Source organism: Ascaphus truei, chromosome 12, assembly GCF_040206685.1.
Source record: "Ascaphus truei isolate aAscTru1 chromosome 12, aAscTru1.hap1, whole genome shotgun sequence".
Lineage (NCBI taxonomy): Eukaryota > Metazoa > Chordata > Amphibia > Anura > Ascaphidae > Ascaphus > Ascaphus truei.
Window position 1 is genome coordinate 3938943 of NC_134494.1, and position 19227 is coordinate 3958169.

The window sequence follows — 19227 nt, forward strand, 5'->3', positions numbered from 1 at the left end:
CCACCCAGATGTTCACACGCCATGCACAAGAAGCAGCTCGTTAGACCGGATGCTGAATGGGATAAGTGTGGATATCCCTGGGAACTCTATTGTGCTGGCAAAGATAGATCTGCTTCTGGAGACCATGCTAAATGTGGAGCAACGGATGCTACATATGGATCAAAGGATGCTAGATATGGATCAACGGATGCAACATATGGATCAACGGATGGATCGACGGATGGAGAAGATAGAGGCTGACATAGCGGGTATACATCATTTGCTCGGTGTTCATGCCCCTGTTTCCCCGACGCCGGAGCAGGAGGGTGGCATGGATGTGATGAATGGGAGCATCGACACCCTTCCATCACCAAGCGCAACCCCTCAACCAGAAGATTTAGTTTACATGTATGCCGTTGAGGAGGACATGACAACCCCGTCAAGACAACGCCAGGAGACAACACAGTGACCAAGACCGGAGGAAAGCTTCCTCCCAGACAACCTACCGTCGCCTCAAGCACACCCGCTCACAGAAGACCTACATTCGCTCGCATCGATACGGTGCCCGACATCAGCCTGTGCGATCTGCCACCAGCGCTCAGGGAGAAGTATAGGGTGATGAATGCTGGTGCACCCCACAAGTATGCCTTGTTACTTTTTAAGCACCATGTTCCCTACTCGTTGTACTGCGACTGGGCCTTCATGGTGAACTACGAAGGAAATCGCGTAAAAAAGGCGCTTCCTGCCAATTTAAGAAAGAACATTCTGGATGAAATGCGGCGCTTTTATACAATTACAGATCCTGTAATGAAAGGCGTCCGAGACTGCATTAATGGCGTTTTGCGCCATGCAAGGAATCGGCCATGGACGGACAATCTGGTGGACTTTCTGGTTTAATCATGGGAACTGTAAGACCATACTGTTGTGCTGAACTGTACTGTACATGTTTTCACCTGCTGTACTTAAATAAAGAAGATGTTGTTGTGTGTTTTAACTTGTATTTATATAGAAATGTTTTAACTTGCTGTACACACACACAGGACCTGCACAATTCCAGTCCCGGAGGGCCGCAAACAGACCCGGTTTTCAAGGTTGTCCTGAAACCGGGCCTGTTTGCTGCCCTTGAGGACTGTAGTGGTGCAGGCCTAGCAGAGTGTGGAACTGGGGCGCTCCCTACTATATATGGCTTGTGGATGTTAAACGCCTATGAACTTAAAAAAACTTTGCCTAAAAGTATTAAAAAATGTATACTGGCCCTTGTTGATTTTGCTGCAGCTTGACCTTGAAGAAGACAAATCCCAGGATCTTCTTATGACGGCAATGGAAGTATGGTGATGGTCAGCGCAAATTCGTGAAACTCGAGAAATAATAAAAGATAGTAAAATACACAATGTTAGTGCATAAGTAGGTATTGATGCAAGGGGGGGGGGAAGGGTGATGGGGGAGGGGAAGGGGAAAAAAGGGGATAATACTGTGCTAAATGGCAATAAAATAAACAGTTTATGAAACATAAAGCATAAGTTTCAACGACTCACACGGGCTTGTGTGAGACTTCACCCTCAGAGGAGAATGTAGTGGGTGAATGAAAACTCTTGAGAACGGAGGAAAAGTAATAAAAACTCACACGGCATATGTGAGCTGATTCCCTCAGTGAGTGTTGTCATCAGTCTCCGATGGAGCAGATGCTTCTTACTATTCTGTCCCAATAGGTGTAGTGTATGAGTGGCTCCTCTCCCAAATGCCCATAAGCCAAAAGATGGGCAAAGCCTGGATTAGTCGCTTGATACCGAGCTCTTTCCCATATTCATCTCCAGACCAGGAGCTCTGTGTGTGGGGGGAGGTCTGTTCCAGTTCTGTAGTAGATTTTCCTGTGGTACTGGAACGCCACAAGGTTCTGTTCTTCCTCGTTTCTGGCACAATTTAGAAACAGAAAGGGCTCCTGTGTGCTTCCTCCACCACTTTATATCTTCATCAGATATAAAGTGGTGGAGGAAGCACACAGGAGCCCTTTCTGTTTCTAAATTGTGCCAGAAACGAGGAAGAACAGAACCTTGTGGCGTTCCAGTACCACAGGAAAATCTATTACAGAACTGGCACAGACCTCCCCCCACACACAGAGCTCCTGGTCTGGAGATGAATATGGGAAAGAGCTCGGTAACAAGCGACTAATCCAGGCTTTGCCCATCTTTTGGCTTATGGGCATCTGGGAGAGGAGCCACTCATACACTACACCTATTGGGACAGAATAGTAAGAAGCATCTGCTCCATCGGAGACTGATGACAACACTCACTGAGGGAATCAGCTCACATATGGCCGTGTGAGTTTTTATTACTTTTCCTCCGTTCTCAAGAGTTTTCATTCACCCACTACATTCTCCTCTGAGGGTGAAGTCTCACACAAGCCCGTGTGAGTCGTTGAAACTTATGCTTTATGTTTCATAAACTGTTTATTTTATTGCCATTTAGCACAGTATTACCCCCCTTTTCCCCCTTCCCCTCCCCCATCACCCTTCCCCCCCCCCTTGCATCAATACCTACTTATGCACTAACATTGTGTATTTTACTATCTTTTATTATTTCTCGAGTTTCACGAATTTGCGCTGACCATCACCATACTTACAGTGGTGCAGGCCTGACGGACTGTTTTGCACACCATCCCAGTGTACTGTATATGTTTCTTTAATAAAGGAGATGTTGCGTTTTATATACAGTATTTTATGAATAAAGATTTTTTTAATCACAGGTAAGACCATACTGTTGTGCTGAACTGTACTGTACGGTACTGTACATGTTTTGACCTGCTGTATTTAAATAAAGGAGATTTTGTGTGTTTTAACTTGTATTAATAAAAAAATGTTTGTAAGTTTTAACTTGCATTTATACAGAAATGTTTTAACTTGCTGTACACACACAGGACCTGCACAATTCCAGTCCCTGAGGGCCGCAAATAGGCACGGTTTTTAAAGGTTACCCTGAAAACCGGGCCTGTTTGCTGCCCTCGAGGACTGTACTGGTGCAGACTGTTTTGCACACCATCCGACAGTATATATTTTGACTTGCCGTTCTTTAATAAAGGAGATGTTGCGTTTTGTATATTTTATGAATAAAGAATTTGTTTTTAAAACATGTGACTGTAAACCATACTGACTGACTGTAAATGTTTTTTACTTTCTACATCTAAATGTTTTCACTACTGTAGCAGTAAACCATACACCTGTTGATGTTTTGAATTGCTGTGCACTTAAAATGTTTCTACATTGTACAGTATTTGTAAATAAATGTTTTTGTACTTTCTCCACCAATAAAAGAACATGATTATTTGTTTTACATTGTTCCATTGGCTCCTTTGCTACTGTAACAAAATACAGTGTTTCTAGAATGTACACTACTGTCCAGGCATACTGTACTGTATACTGTAGGCATGCTCAGTACAAGAGTATTAAAAAAAATAGAAGACACATACTGTATGTACAGTACTGTAATACATGTAGAATAAATGCATAGTTTTAATTTTTTCGGGTATATAAAAAAGTATTGTATACTGTACGGCCAGAAAACATCAGCATACTGTTTCAGGTACAGTATTCTATCCTAATCAATAACAACAGCCACTAAACTCTAGACTCCGGTACGTGGCTTTTTAAATCCGATTCAGCAATGTGCAGGCATTGTTACACAAAGCGATATTATCCATCGAAATCCCTCCATTAGCCGTTTTCTTTTCTGAGGAAAAACAAAAAGAAAAGTTTTACTGTAATGGTCAGACCCCTAAAGACGTTCCCAGCCAGTCCCGTCAATAATTTTCTCGGGGGGCGTCTCCTGTTCACATGCGCATGCGCCTACTGTCGATGTGATGACACGCATATGCGTTTCAAGAAGGTTCCAATGCGCATGCACCTAGCGTTCCACCAATTGTTCAGTATCTGCAGTACAGTACTGGAGAAGCCGCTCAGCCAATGATATTGCTTACAGTTGAATCGCTTTATTTTTGAATCGCGCCGATATTGATACTGTATTATCAAAATAAAAAAAACACAGAAAATAATACGGCAACAATACTTACCATAGAATTTCCCATTCAGCTTGCACCAGCGCTGGGCCACTGCCAGTCCAGTATTCTTGATCATCCACGTCGATAGTTGGCAGCGGGACTAATATACCTGTAGTGAGCTGATGAGGCTGGAAATTGCTTAGGTACATGCAAGCTTGATCGAAACTGCACGCGAAATCCGGCTCAGGCTCTCTGGATAGACAGCAAGGGTTGTCACAGACGGTGGGACCGTTATCGGAAGCCGGTGCTGGTGCTGGTGCATTGCTTGGCAGCGACTGTCGTTTCTTAGTTGGTTTTAAAACGACCTTTCGCCTTTTGCCGTCTGCACGATCATAGATACAGGAAAAAGCCGATGATACACACCAATACCCTCCAACAAATTGTGGCTCAATACGATAAAAACAGGGATCGCTACATAAGCTTTTCCTTATTGCACGCTTCCACGTATGAGGAGCTGGCGAAAATTTGTAAAAGTCATAGTTTTTGATAAAATACTGATAAATTTGAACAACTGTTGCCATCTTATCATCTGTTGCATTAATCGCGGCCCATATCAAATACGCGTAACTTCTGTCGGGTTTTTGGAAAACGGGCTGCACTTGAACTCTCATGGCGGGCGGGTCTCTGGAGAATACTGTAACAGAAACTGGTCTTTGTCTTTCTTTAATATGAAAAGCCTAAATTGATACATTATTGCAACCTCTTCCTTCAGTCTCAAGGCCAAGTTACAATGGCACACTGTGGTATCTTTTTTAAACGAAACACCTGCAAGTCGACACATTACTGAAGCGCATGCGCATTACAATTCATGAATTTCTGCCATCTGGCGGACACGCGAAGCATTGCAGCCTATTAAATCCGAAACATTATCAATAAACCCATCAACCGCGCGTCAACCGCGCATGACCCGCGGCTGAGAACGCAAAATGAATGCGGCATGCTCCCGGTGAAGTTTTCCAGGAAAAAGCCAGGGAAAAACCGGCGATGTGTTAGAATAAGATGAGCCGCAGCAGTAAAAAGGGCAATCTGCAGTACCGGATTTTTAATTTAATTTTTAGCACAGTAATTCGAAATCCATGGGTGGATTGTTAATTCATTGATTAATTTGGTGAGGGAGCCTAAAATAGGAGGAGAATGTGCCGGAAGGTGGCTCATGGCAGAAGACTGCAGTGATATATATATATATATATATATATATATATATATATATATATATATATATATACTAGCTGAGAGACCCGGCGTTGCCCGGGATGTAAATGCGTAATAGGTAGTATTATTTATAAATCGTGGAACAATAGGTGAGTATTTGTTGCAAAGGTTGGATAATAATATTGAAAAGAAAGATGGAATTAAATGTAATACGATCTTGTTTAAAAATGGTTTATTGTAAACACACCACAGTACAATGTATATTTTGGTGACATAACAGATGTAAAAATGTGAGGCGTGTGTCCTGCTAGGGTGTGAGGCAGCAGGTGGCGCGTGGGTTGTGAGTGCTATCTGTGAGTGGGGGTCCTGCTAGGGTGTGAGGCGGCAGGTGGGTTGTGAGTGCTGTCTGTGAGTCGGGGTCCTGCTAGGGTGTGAGGCGGCAGGTGACGCGTGGGTTGTGAGTGCTCTCTGTGAGTGGGGGTCCTGCTAGGGTGTGAGGCGGCGAGTGGCACATGGGTTGTGAGTGCTCTCTGTGAGTGGGGGGCCTGCTAGGGTGTGAGGCGGTGGGTCAGTGATGTCGGTGCGTAGGGGCGGGAGGCAGCAGGTGTGTGTGGCGGCAGGTATGTGTCGAGTGTGGCGGGTGTCTGTTGAGTGCATGCAGCGGCTGTGAGGTGGTGGGTGAAAGGCAGAGGCGGGCGGAGTAAGGGCGGTGAAAGGCAGAGGTGGGTGGGCGCGAAAGCAGAGGCGGGGAGGCAGGAAGGCGGGCAGGAAGGCGAAGGGTGTTGGGAAGGGGTGGAGGAGGGGGAGGGGGGTTGGGAGGGGTGAAGGGGGTGGGAGAGGGGAAGGGTGTGGGAGGGGAAAAGGGTGTGGGAGGGGGGAAGGAAAGGGGAGGAGGGGGGAAGGAAAGGGGAGGAGGGTTTGAAGGAAAGGGGAGGAGGGGGGAAGGAAAGGGGAGGAGGGGGGAAGGAAAGGGGAGGAGGGGGGAAGGAAAGGGGAGGAGGGGGGAAGGAAAGGGGAGGAGGGGGGAAGGAAAGGGGAGGAGGGGGAGGGAAAGGGGAGGAGACGGGAGGGAAAGGGGAGGAGGGGGAAGGGGAAGAGGGGGGAGGGAAGGGGAGGAGGGGGGGGAAGGAAAGGGGAGGAGGGGGGAAGGAAAGGGGAGGAGGGGGGAAGGAAAGGGGAGGAGGGGGGAAGGAAAGGGGAGGAGGGGGAGGGAAAGGGGAGGAGAGGGGAGGGAAAGGGGAGGAGGGGGGAGGGAAAGGGGAGTAGGGGGGAGGGAAGGGGAGGAGGGGGGGGGAAGGAAAGGGGAGGGAAAGGGGAGGAGGGGGGAGGGAAAGGGGAGGAGGGGGAGGGAAGGGGAGGAGGGGGGGGGGAAGGAAAGGGGAGGAGGGGGGAAGGAAAGGGGAGGAGAAGGGAAGGAAAGGGGAGGAGGGGGGAAAGAAAGGGGAGGAGGGGGGAAGGAAAGGGGAGGAGGGGGAGGGAAAGGGGAGGAGAGGGGAGGGAAAGGGGAGGAGGGGGGAGGGAAAGGGGAGGAGGGGGTAGGGAAGGGGAGGAGGGGGGAGGAAAGGGGAGGAGGGGGTAGGGAAGGGGAGGAGGGGGGAGGGAAGGGGAGGAGGAGGGGGGGTAAAAGGGGGGCAGAGGGGGTATAAGGGGAGCGGAGGGCGGGGGTAAAAGGGGAGTGGAGGGCGGGGGTAAAAGGGGAGCGGAGGGCGGGGGTAAAAGGGGAGCGGAGGGCGGGGGTAAAAGTGGAGCGGGGGAAAAAGGGGAGCGGGGGAAAAAGGGGAGCGGGGGTAAAAGGGGAGCGGGGGGAAAAGGGGAGCGGGGGAAAAAGGGGAGCGGGGGAAAAAGGGGAGCAGGGGGCGGGGGAAAGGGGAGCGGGGGAAAGGGGAGCAGGGGTGGAGAAAGGGGAGCGGGGGGGAGAAAAGGGAGCGGGGGTGGAGAAAGGGGAGCGGGGGTGGAGAAAGGGGAGCGGGGGTGGAGAAAGGGGAGCGGGGGTGGAGAAAGGGGAGCGGGGGGGATAAAGGGGAGCGGGGGGGAGAAAGGGGAGCAGGGGGAGAAAGGGGAGCGGGGGGGAGAAAGGGAAGCGGGGGGGGGAGAAAGTGGAGCGGGGGGGAGAAAGGGAAGCGGGGGGGGAGAAAGGGAAGCGGGGGGGGGGAGAAAGGGGAGCGGGGGTGGAGAAAGGGGAGCGGGGGGGGGAGAAAGGGGAGCGGGGGGGGAGAAAGGTGAGCGGGGGGGGGGAGAAAGGGGAGCGGGGGGGAGAAAGGGGAGCGGGGGGGGAGAAAGGGGAGCGGGGGGGGAGAAAGGGGAGCGGGGGGGGGGGAGAAAGGGGAGCGGGGAGAAAGGGGAGCGGGGGGGGGGGGAGAAAGGGGAGCGGGGGGGGGGGAGAAAGGGGAGCGGGGGTGGGGGGAGAAAGGGGAGCGGGGGGGGGGAGAAAGGGGAGCGGGGGGGGGGAGAAAGGGGAGCGGGGGGGGGAGAAAGGGGAGTGGGGGGGGGAGAAAGGGGAGCGGGGGGGAGAAAGGGGAGCTGGGGGGGAGAAAGGGGAGCGGGGGGGGAAGAAAGGGGGCGGGGCAGCATCGTGCGGTGGATGTTCGGGTGAGTGTGGGGGGGGGGTGAGGGGCGGTGGCATCGTGCGGTGGATGTTCGGGTGAGTGTGGGGGGGGGGTGAGGGGCTCCGGAGCAGCATCGTGCGGTGGATGTTCGGGTGAGTGTGGGGGGGGGGTGAGGGGTTCCGGAGCAGCATCGTGTGGTGGATGTTCGGGTGAGTGTGGGGGGGGGGGGGTGGTGAGGGGCTCCGGAGCAGCATCTTGCGGTGGATGTTCGGGTGAGTGTGTGTGTGGGGGGGGGGGGTGAGGGGCTCCGGAGCAGCATCGTGCGGTGGATGTTCGGGTGAGTGGGGGGGGGGGTTGAGGGGCTCCGGAGCAGCATCGTGCGGTGGATGTTCGGGTGAGTGTGGGGGGGGGGGGTGAGGGGCTCCGGAGCAGCATCGTGCGGTGGATGTTCGGGTGAGTGTGGTGGGGGGGGGGTGAGGGGCTCCGGAGCAGCATCGTGTGGTGGATGTTCGGGTGAGTGTGGGGGGGGGGGGGGGTGAGGGGTTCCGGAGCAGCATCGTGCGGTGGATGTGCGGGTGAGTGTGGGGGGGGGTGAGGGGCTCTGGAGCAGCATCGTGCGGTGGATGTTCGCGTGAGTGTGGGGGGGGGGTGAGGGGCTCCGGAGCAGCATCGTTCGGTGGATGTTCGGGTGAGTGTGGGGGGGGGGGGTGAGGGGCTCCGGAGCAGCATCGTGCGGTGGATGTTCGGGTGAGTGTGGGGGGGGGTGAGGGGCTCCGGAGCAGCATCGTGCGGTGGATGTTCGGGTGACTGTGGGGGGGGGGGGGTGAGGGGCTCCGGAGCAGCATCGTGCTGTGTATGTTAGGGTGAGTGTGTGTGTGGGGGGGGGGGGGTGAGGGGCTCCGGAGCAGCATCGTGCGGTGGATGTTCGGGTGAGTGTGTGTTGGGGGGGGGGGTGAGGGGGCTCCGGAGCAGCTTTGTGAGGTGGATGTTCGGGTGAGTGTGGTGGGGGGGGGTGAGGGGCTCCGGAGCAGCATCGTGCTGTGGATGTATGGGTGAGGGGGGTGGGGTAGTTTTGGGTGTGCTCCGGGGATGTTCGGGTAAGGGGGGGGGGTGTGATGGAGCATCGTGCGTTGCATGTTCAGCAGCGGGGGGGGGGGGGTGATGGAGTATGTTTGGGTGAGGGGGGTTGGTGATGGGCTGCAGTAGCGGGAGAGCTGTGGCGTGCGTTCGTAGTGTGCATGAGGTTGGGGGGTGGTGGTGGAGGGGGGTGCATGAGGTTGGGGGGGGGGGGGTGGTGGAGGGGGGTGTTTGTAAGAGGCAGTGTTGCGCTGCTTGTTCGTGCGGTGTGTGGAGGTGAATGTTGATATAGAGATTCTGTACCTGATCTGTGGTAGCAGGCGGTGAGGGTTTTGTGGGTTGAGAGGTCGCCCCAGAGCAGTGAGGATTGTCAGTGAGGGGTGGGACAGTGTGGCAGTAGTGTTGGCCGAAGGCCAATGAGAGTCAGTGAGGGGTGGGGACAGTGTGGTGAGGGGTGGGACAGTGTTGAGGTGGATTGACAGGCCAAAGGTGCAATGCGATTGGCACTAGGGACACAGGGCATGCAGACAAACATACAGACATTTCAGAAATATATAGTAGATATATATATATATATATATATATATATATATATATATATATATATATATATATATATATATATATATATATATATATATAACAAACAAAGAATAGACTGCGCTCCTCAGGTGTAAAATCAGACTAATTACCAAATGATTGTATGAAATGGATATAGCAAAGGTGAATGGCAAAAGTGAATGCAACAGTATTATGGATGATTGACTCACACTAATAAAAATACATGCAATATGTTATAATAAAATGCTGAGTGCCAATGTTTAAAAAGCTGCTGTAAACACAAATATATGCCAGTGAACAATACAAATATAATAAAATGGCATGTGTTGGTAGTTATGACTACTGCACTAATGAATCCCTCCTGAATGATACTAAATGAATGATGAATGGAAAAATACAGAAAAAATGACACTAAGTGTGTCAAAGATGAAAATAAAAATAAAAAATGTGAAAAATGTAAAAATATATCAACCAAACCAAGGGTCCATGCTAGGATCTGGCTGCTCTCATCAAGGACCAACGAACTCCCAGAAATCTGTGAACAACAAGAAAAGAAAGCGCCCGATCCTAGTGCAGCATGAAAAAATACAATTTAATAAAAATGAATATGAATAAAACCAACAAATGCGAACTCACAAACACAGGATAAATAAATGCATATAATGAGTATACTCATTCGCCAACCGCCCACGTTGTGCCTTGGATGGCGCGCCCTCTCTCTGTCTGGGTTTTCTCAGCTCTGCTGAACCGACTGCATTCAATTGCACCACCTTGAGAAAGGTCCCACTGGGGGACCGAAACGTCGGTTATTGTGTCTTCTATCAAATATAGAACATTTTTCATTTACTTACCTGCGTGCTGTCCCTTGATGTCGTGTTGCAACCGGTATCGTATGGTCTATATATATATATATATATTTATTTTTATTTTTTTATATATATATTATAATATATATTCTATATCTCAAAACGAAATATGCTGTAACAGTAGTGCTAGCCATCAGCTGGTTAATCTCACACTGCTAGAGCTGCTGCCTAGAAAAACAGTGGTTGTGGGTTCTAGTCCTTTTGGGTTTGACACCATTCCAGTCACTATGGTGTCTTAAGCTTATCAACTGTACATAGTTGGTATGGAAATCATTTTAGGAAGTGTGGGATGAGACTCATTTAAATATACTTTGCATATCTATTAGCATGTCTCCCAGGCTACCTCAGGTGTGTGCCTTTTTCAGCACTGGCATTTCTCCCTAATTTATTTGGAGGGAGGTTTGAGGAGATATATACAACTGGAGACACTACTAAATGGAAGTTGCACCCCCCGTCTCCTCCCCCTCCTTGCTTTCCATAGCCTCTAGAATTAAATTTAAAACCTTAGTTGTGACAGGAGACCGAAACTTAACACCCGGATAAAGGCACCAGAAAGGACAATGCAGTTCAATAATGGTATTTATTTCAGCCGGAGCCAGCACAGCACAATATCACAAACAGATCTTTTACTCACCAAAACAGGGAATACGGGGGGAATCCTATCTACCTAGGTGACAGGCGCCACTTTAGATGCTTACCTTGGTTTTGCTTTCACTCCTGTGGGAAAAGAGACTGCCCAGACCTCCCTGGTTCAATTCACGAGAGAGCACGTTCACATCTCCCGCTTGGTTAGACTCCCAGCCTCGTTTTCAGGTGTCTCCGGCACAGCCTCGGAGCACACCGCTTAGTTCACCTCCATGTCAGGATCAGATTGAGCTCAGGAAGTGAGATCGGCAGCTCTTTACATAGACCTCGGACTCCATCTGAAACTATGGAGGAGGGCTGCCAACCAATCAGAGCAGAGGTGCCACTGGGACATGAGTCAGTTGGGGCTTATACCCAGACCTCAGGTTCAAGTTTCAGCCAGATAGCTCCTGTGGAGATGGATGACTCAGTCTGGGCTTGACAATGGCCCTGCCCTCAGCCACAGTTCCAGTAATAGCCATTTCTCTGTGCATGCGTGTTACACAAAGGGTTTCTCAGCCTCGCATGTCCAGAGACCTATGCTTTAAAATGAATTTTTACACTTAAAACATTATTACAATAGGAATAAAGAATCACAGTTCACTTGAATGCAACGGGCTACTGGGCATATAACAGGGTAGCTCACGGGTCTGGTGGACAAAGGGGAAGGAGGGGCAGGGACCAGGCTTAACCTACTGGTCCCTGGTTTCCTTTCCGTCACACTAATTATGACCACGGTCTCAATGACGCTGGCCCCCTTACATCTCCGCCCTCATTTCCAAATACATACCTAAATGCCCCCTATGTTCTGCCCATGATATCTGCCATTCCTCCTACCTTATTACCTCCTCTCACTCCTGCCTGAAAAACGTTTCCCGTCCTGCCCCTCTCGGGAATTCTCTACAACGCACCATCAGACTCTCACCCAGCTTCATCTTATACTATATTAGTGAAAGCACTGTATGTTTGCCTGCCTGGATGTCCGGTGTCCCTAGGGGAAATCTCATTGGTCCCTTGGGCCGCCCGCCCCCGCACACCTCTCATTGGCCTGAGGCGGAGTGACGGGCCAAAAAAAACACACCCACACACACACACACACACACACACACACAGTGTCACCACACACAGTGTCACACACACACAGTGACACACACACACACACACACACAGTGTCACACACGGTGTCACACACACACACACACACACACACACACACACACACACACACACACACACACACACACACACACACACACACACACACACACACACACACACACACACAGTGACACACACACACACACAGTCACACACACACACACACAGTCACACACACACACACACACACACACACACACACACACACACACACACACACACACACACACACACACACACACACACACACACACACACACACACACACACACAGTGTCACACACACACACACACACACACACACACACACACACACACACACACACACACACACACCTCCCTGAACATCGTGACCCGCGCGCACCTCCTCTCCCCGTGTCTCCCGCGCTTTCACCCCGCTCCCCCCCCCCGGCGCTTAGTTCACCTCCACGTCAGGATCAGATTGAGCTCAGGAAGTGAGATCGGCTGCTCTTTGCATAGACCGACCCCTGCCTCCATCTGAAACTATGGAGGGCGGCTGCCAACCAATCAGAGCACGGATGCCACTGCGATCTGAAACCCTGACATCAGGTTCCAGTTTCAGCCAGATACCTCCTGTGGAGATAGAAGACTCAGTCTGGGCTGAACAATGGTCCTGCCCTCAGTCACAGTTCCAGTAATAGGCATTTATCTGAACATACGGGCTGCTGAAAGGGTTTCTCGGCCCCACATGTCCAGAGACCTATGCTATAAAACACATTTTTACACTATATACGTTATTATAACCTGAATAAAGAATCACAGTTTACATGAATGCAACGGGCTACTGGGCATATAACAGGGTAGCTTGCAGGTCTGGTGGCCAGATGGGAAGGAGGGGCAGAGGCCAGGGATCGGGCTTAACCTGCTGGTCCCTTGACCAGTTTCTGTCACACTAATTATGATAACGGTCTCAATTATGCTGGCCCCCTTACATCTCCACCCTCATCCCCAAATACATACCTAAATGCCCATGACATCCGCCTTTCCTCCTATCTTATTACCTCCTCCCACTCCAGCCTGCAAGACTTTTCCCGTACTGCCCCCTTTATTGGAATTCCCCACAATACACCATCAGACTTTCCCCCAGCTTTCAGGTGTTTAAAAATTCCCAGAAAACTCACCTTTTCAATTAAGTCTACCTGCCATACCTCTATCATACAACTCCCCTCCACCTCCAACCCCATTGTGACAAGTTAGCTGGATGCACCAATCTTTACCCTCTATAATATCCCCCCCAAGCCTTAATGGATTCAGCTGTGCGTCTGGGATATATTCCAACCTGAGGCACGCTCTATCCTACAATGACCAGCCACCTTACCTTCTTGTTTCAACATTGTCCCTCATTCCCTCTAGATTATAAGCTCTCACGAGCAGGGTCCTCATTACCTATTTGTAGCTGTTTGTGCATGTTTGTCCTTACTTTTATGTAACTGATTATGTAATATACATAACTCCATGTACCCCATTGTACCGCGCTGCAGAATATGTTGGTGCTTTACAAATAAATAATATTTACCATGCTTATAGCTGTGCAAAGGTCTAAACACACACACACACACACACACACACACACACACACACACACACACACACACACACACACACACACACACACACACACACACACACACACACACACACTAGCAGTAATCATAAAGGGATTTCTTCCCCTAGGAGAAAAGTGGAAATAACCGTTGCTGCAGCAATAAGCTGGCGTTGTATATTTTTTCTTAAATTTTCTTTTTAAGATTTTTTGCACCGTTATTTAGCGCACTTTTTGTTGACCAGTTTCAGTTGCAGTGTAGCACAAATCAGGGAAAATGATGTGACAGTACGTCAGGAACGTCTGTTTATCAGCCCAGTTAGTCTAGTGTAAGCTGTATATTTACCCCTTTGTAGACTTTAGAGGTCAGATAGTCATGGAATGCCAATGGATAGCTGACCCCGTGAGCCACTAAAGGGTTAATATATCACAATGCACAACAAGACTTATTTGATGAGAAAAATGTCTCATCTACTATTGTATGTGCTCACTTTGTAATAAGTCATACCTACAGAACGATACATGAAGAACATTGATACAGGGAGTAATGTGATTTCAATTACCTGGAGTGAGGAGGAAATATTTATGAGACATAATTGTAAAATTATTGATTGGGCTGTTTCTTTGTCTTTCTCTGGGTGAATGTAAATATACAATACAGGCATACCCCACATTAACATACGCAATGGGACCGGAGCATGTACTGTATGTAAAGCGAAAATGTACTTAAAGTGAAGCACTACCTTTTTTCCACTTATCGATGCAGGTACTGTACTGCAATCGTCACATACGTGCATAACTGATGTAAATAACGCATTTGTAACAGTCTCTATAGTCTCCCGCTTGTGCACAGCTTTGGTACAGGTAGGGAGCCGGTATTGCTGTTCAGGACGTGCTGACAGGCGCATGCGTGAGCTGCCGTTTGCCTATTGTGCGACATGTACTTACTCGCGAGTTTACTTAAAGTGAGTGTCCTTAAAGCGGGGTATGCCTGTATATAACAATGTAACTGTAATTATATGATTCAGTAGCTTCAGCACAAGTAGAATTTTATAAAGTTTGAAATCATTGAACATTTGTCTTTCTCATCCAAATCTACTTTGTTGCATTGCAATGTTACATTAATACATTTTCTCACCATAGATGTATCTTCAGTCGTGCTGATCTGTGAACAAGAAGCAATGTAAGAAATGTCCCAAACATCATAAATTACAGATGTAAATGAAAATAAATTTTAAGGACTTCAACATTGCATAAGTCTGTATGAGAATTGGAAGAAGATTACAAAAATCGCGGCAGAGCATTCCTATAAATCAACAGCATTTTACTAAACGTAAAGACATCACGCCAGACAAGACAAGGAGAAGGTTTAAAGAGCAGAGACATGAAAATCTATAGTGGAAAATACGATAATGTTATGGAGCAAATAATCCATCCAGGGTTGAAATCTTATAACTGCTCTGAATGTGGGAAAATCTTCAGTGATAAATCACATCTTGTTACGCATCAAAGAATCCACACAGGAGAGACACCCTATAACTGCTCTGAGTGTGGGAAAATCTTCAGTGATAAATCTAATCTTGTTAGACACCATAGAATACACACAGGGGTGAGACCCTATAACTGCTCTGAATGTGGGAGAAGCTTCAGTCAGAAATTGCATCTTGTTACACATCAAAGAGTCCATGCAGGGGATACACTCTGGAACTGCTCTGAATGTGGGAAAAATTTCAGTAAGAAATCGCATCTTGTTAGACACCAAATAATCCACCAAAGAACCCTATAACTGCTCTGAATGTGGGAAAAGTTTTAGTTAGAAATCAAATCGTTTCAACACAAGATAATTCACTTGGTGAAGTCTCCTTGTAACTATGTAATGTGAAAATATTCAAAATAGCATTAAAAAACACAAAATAAGTCTAAAAAAAATATTTTAGGGAAATGACAATTGCCAAAGCTCGATCTGATATGCTGTTTTTTGCAGCAACACTACAATTGAAATGTATGTTAACTGTGGTATATGTGTGAGTGCCAATCAAGAGAACAAGGGATATATATATATATATATATATATATATATATATATATATATATATATATATATATATATATATATATATATATATATAAATAATACTGAGTTAAGTTATGGTGAGTAAAAAAAGTGCCAAAAACCCTCCACAGGAAAGCAAATATGCAAATACAACTGTATGCTCATCTGCATGTCTTAGGCAGGTCTGCAACCCCACCTTTCACCATTATCACCCAGCATACAGAATTTCCACTGCAGCAAGGGATTCTGGGAAATGACATGCAAATGAGCACACAGTGCCACTTTTTGCTTCAAAAACCATTTTTAACATGGTTCCCTATAGGCTTAAGCTTGCTGCATGGTCACAGCTTTGAGCACAGCCAGGGTTAAGGTGCATACCCAGAAAACCACCCACAGACAGCTGTTTCGGTCTTAATGGGTCTCAGTTATCCCATAGCTTCTTTGCATACCCAGTTAATCAACCCCACACTGATGAGACCCATTAAGGAGCGAGCTTTCGAGATACACTGATCTCTTCTTCAAGCCAGTATCTATTAATTGTCAGTTAGAATATAATTATCGTCACTGTATATTCAGTTGATTTGGGGTATTTGATACTCTTATATATACTTCTGTGGTCTTTGTGGCGGTAGGGAGGGTTTGGCCCGGGGTTAACGGGGTTACCCCCCAAGGGCCCCCCCCTAACGTCGCCAGGGAGACAAGGGGTTAACTGGGCTGAGGCCCAGAAATGTGATTTTACCCTTGTTATAACCTGTAAATGTATTCTTCCCTGTTCCATTGTAATGTCTGGGTTAATCAGTACCTGCATAACACACACACTGGGTCATCAGGGGTTAATTGTGTAAGCCCAGTGGGCTAGTTAATGCGTTATCTGTGTATTCCCTTTGCCTCATGGGCCTGCAACTGCCTGTGCCCGCAAGGTATTCTGAGCCTTGGGGTACAGCCTCCGGGTCACCCCCCAAGTACACACATATTAAAAATATAACTTTGTCATAAGAGGGACATATATTTTGGATAAAGTGACTTTTTGCAGTTTTTGAAATACACATGCAGAATGCTAATGGTGTGCTAATGTACAGGCAGAATGCCTGTCTTTGTAATGCGTAAGGAACCAAATGGTGCCTCATATGAGTATTTACGTGAGTCTATTCACTGGAAGTGTATATCAACAGAGAGGTGTGATACATCGCCCTGATCAATAGGTAACTGACCTAATTGGTTATGCGAAAAGCAAAAGCCCACTTCAAAAGGTTTTATTGATGGGGCCAGGGGGGGGGGGCTACCCCCAACAGGATATCAAAAGTGAGTAACTTTATTAAATATAAGAATACTATGAGATGTCCTTGGCTGAAAAGGATAAGAATTACATATGTGTATCCGTTGGATGTAGCCCATCGTTTTGAGGCTAAACATTGTACATTTACCTGTTACAAAATGCCAGATATTAATATCTCTATTAATGTTCATATTACAATGTAATTTTTGGTCTTCCTGCGAGTGTCAGGTGTCACCGGCCGTATTAATATATCTCACCTGACTGTGTGTATAACGGAACCGGATATTTTAATACGTTTATATTTTATGCTTAATAGTGTATCTTAAGGTATGGACAAAGACCCAGAGGAAATTCTTTTGGGCCATAAGGTAGCAGATGGCCCTGGGGACGCTGCTATGTCTAGGATTTAAGTGCTGTTCAAAGAGTTTTATCACCCTCACTGTTTATCCGAAGCCCAAACCAGGGCAGGTCTTACGTGTTCCAGTTAACACCTTTCAACAAAGGTTTTCCTGCCAGAACTCCAAATGGTGGACTGGCTGGCATTCCTGATGTAAATGTGGGGCTTCAGAAATGAGACCCCCAGAGTTCTACTGCGCATGTGCCAACTAGCAGGGGGGCATGGGTCAGAATGCTTTCCCACGTTAGTGAGTGGCTGGAGGTAATTGTAAACCAATCCCCTGTGCTTAAGGTTAAGAATAGAAGGAGAAAGGTTTATAAACTGCTGTCCACCCATATATCTTTTGTCTTCGTTTGCTGAATGATTTCCTGATTGCTGAGAGAAATGCCATGCAATGTCTTGGGCTGATTGCTGGATGAAACTGCCAGTTCAGATGGGACTGTTTTCATTATTTTCATCTTTTACGTAAGTGTCTATATTTTGCCTGTTATTGTATAATCTGTTGTGTTCACCTTTATCAAGGAATAAATTATATTTATCATATCTTAAGTCTCGTCCCAGTTTAAACCCAGGTATATATATATTTATATATAGTTTTTGGTGTCAATTACAGCCTGTCGCAAGCTCTCGTGACAGGCTTGTAATTAACTGGTGGCAGCTGGCGGGACTGAACTGGACCTGGATTACAGTATTCTGCGGGGTACTGTGATCCAGTGGGAACTTGATGGTAATTGCAAGTTCCTGGGACTAAAGATATTGAACACACAGTGTACAACATATAACACAAGATATGGCACCTCCTCACTGTTCCCCTACTTGTGAGAAGCATTTCCTCCAGAACAAAAGTGCCGGCCATCCGTCTGACTGGAGCCGGGCACTGAGACCAGAGGAGTGCATCAAGTCGGCGCGGGGAGTAGCAGCCAGCAAGGCTGAGAGAGAGACAGCAATCGGTGAGCATGAAACCCGGCAGGCTGAGCAAAGATCCACAGCTGCAGCTGCTGTAACCATCAGACTTGTGGAGGGAGCGGGTGGTCTTGCACCAGGAGAGGTATTGGCCGTTGCGGCGGCCAGTCCATTTTACCCAGAATTGCTGGCCCTGATGTTTGCGCAGGGAGAGATGTCCCCAGCAGAGCGGCTCGAGCAGCTGAAGCTGGCGATGATCCGACCCACTTATCCCCTCCCAGAGCCCGGCGCTCAAGCCTCTCCGCTCTGGACTCCGTTGCCCCTTGCTGGGGTTAGTCCACCGGTGGCGGAGAAGCACCGACAGTTGCTGCGGCACTGCCAACAAATGGGCCACAATAATGCCCAGTGCCCTGACCGTGCGCGGTCAGGCGAAGAAGCCCCTCAGGGCCAACGCTCACGAGCTGCGGAAAAGATGACCCAGTTAGCGGCATCCTCTGATGGCTCCCGCCCAGCCGGGGCGACAACCCTCCGCGGGACGTCTCCTGGAGAACCTGGACGGGCTGCATCAGCAACAGCGGCGGAGAGCAGCGGCCACCCACCTGATCCCGGCGGAGAACCAGCGGCGGCGGCAGAGGAAAAGCCGCCACTCCGGCATCCTGCCGGTGGCAGTTTTATTTGGGGGGAGGGACAGGGTTTGCGGGAGGGGGTTATTTTACCAAGTTTGCATGGAGCTGTGTTCCTCCACAAAGACCTGGGACCCTTGTCCTGCACCGTTTTACCTGTACCCAACCCGGGCGCTGTTGCGGCAGCGGCCCGGTGCTGCCCAGCCCAGATGGGGCTGGCGGCGGCCGCTCCAGTCCCCCTCCAATTGGGACCAACGAAGGCGGCGGTCTCTGCGGGGACCAGCAAGGTAAGCCAGACCAAGTCGCAGACTGACTCTGACTTATGTTTCCCTATGACTGTACCCTGTTGTTTCACTCTAGGGGTGACTGGGGGGTGGCAGGAGATAGGGGCACCAGG

General features: G+C 48.6%; 2 protein-coding genes across 2 annotated transcripts in view; both read left to right on the top strand.

Moving 5' to 3' along the window:
• Window positions 1-15525, top strand: part of LOC142464294 (uncharacterized) — a 566786-nt gene extending 551261 nt beyond the window's left edge. Inside the window, exon 11 of the mRNA XM_075567766.1 lies at window positions 15002-15525. Within this exon, the coding sequence (XP_075423881.1) occupies window positions 15002-15364 (363 nt within the window). The 3' untranslated portion in view covers window positions 15365-15525. The remainder of the gene's footprint in view (window positions 1-15001) is intronic.
• LOC142464298 (uncharacterized) overlaps window positions 1-19227 on the top strand; it is a 429853-nt gene that overhangs the window by 168403 nt on the left and 242223 nt on the right. The window lies entirely within an intron of this gene.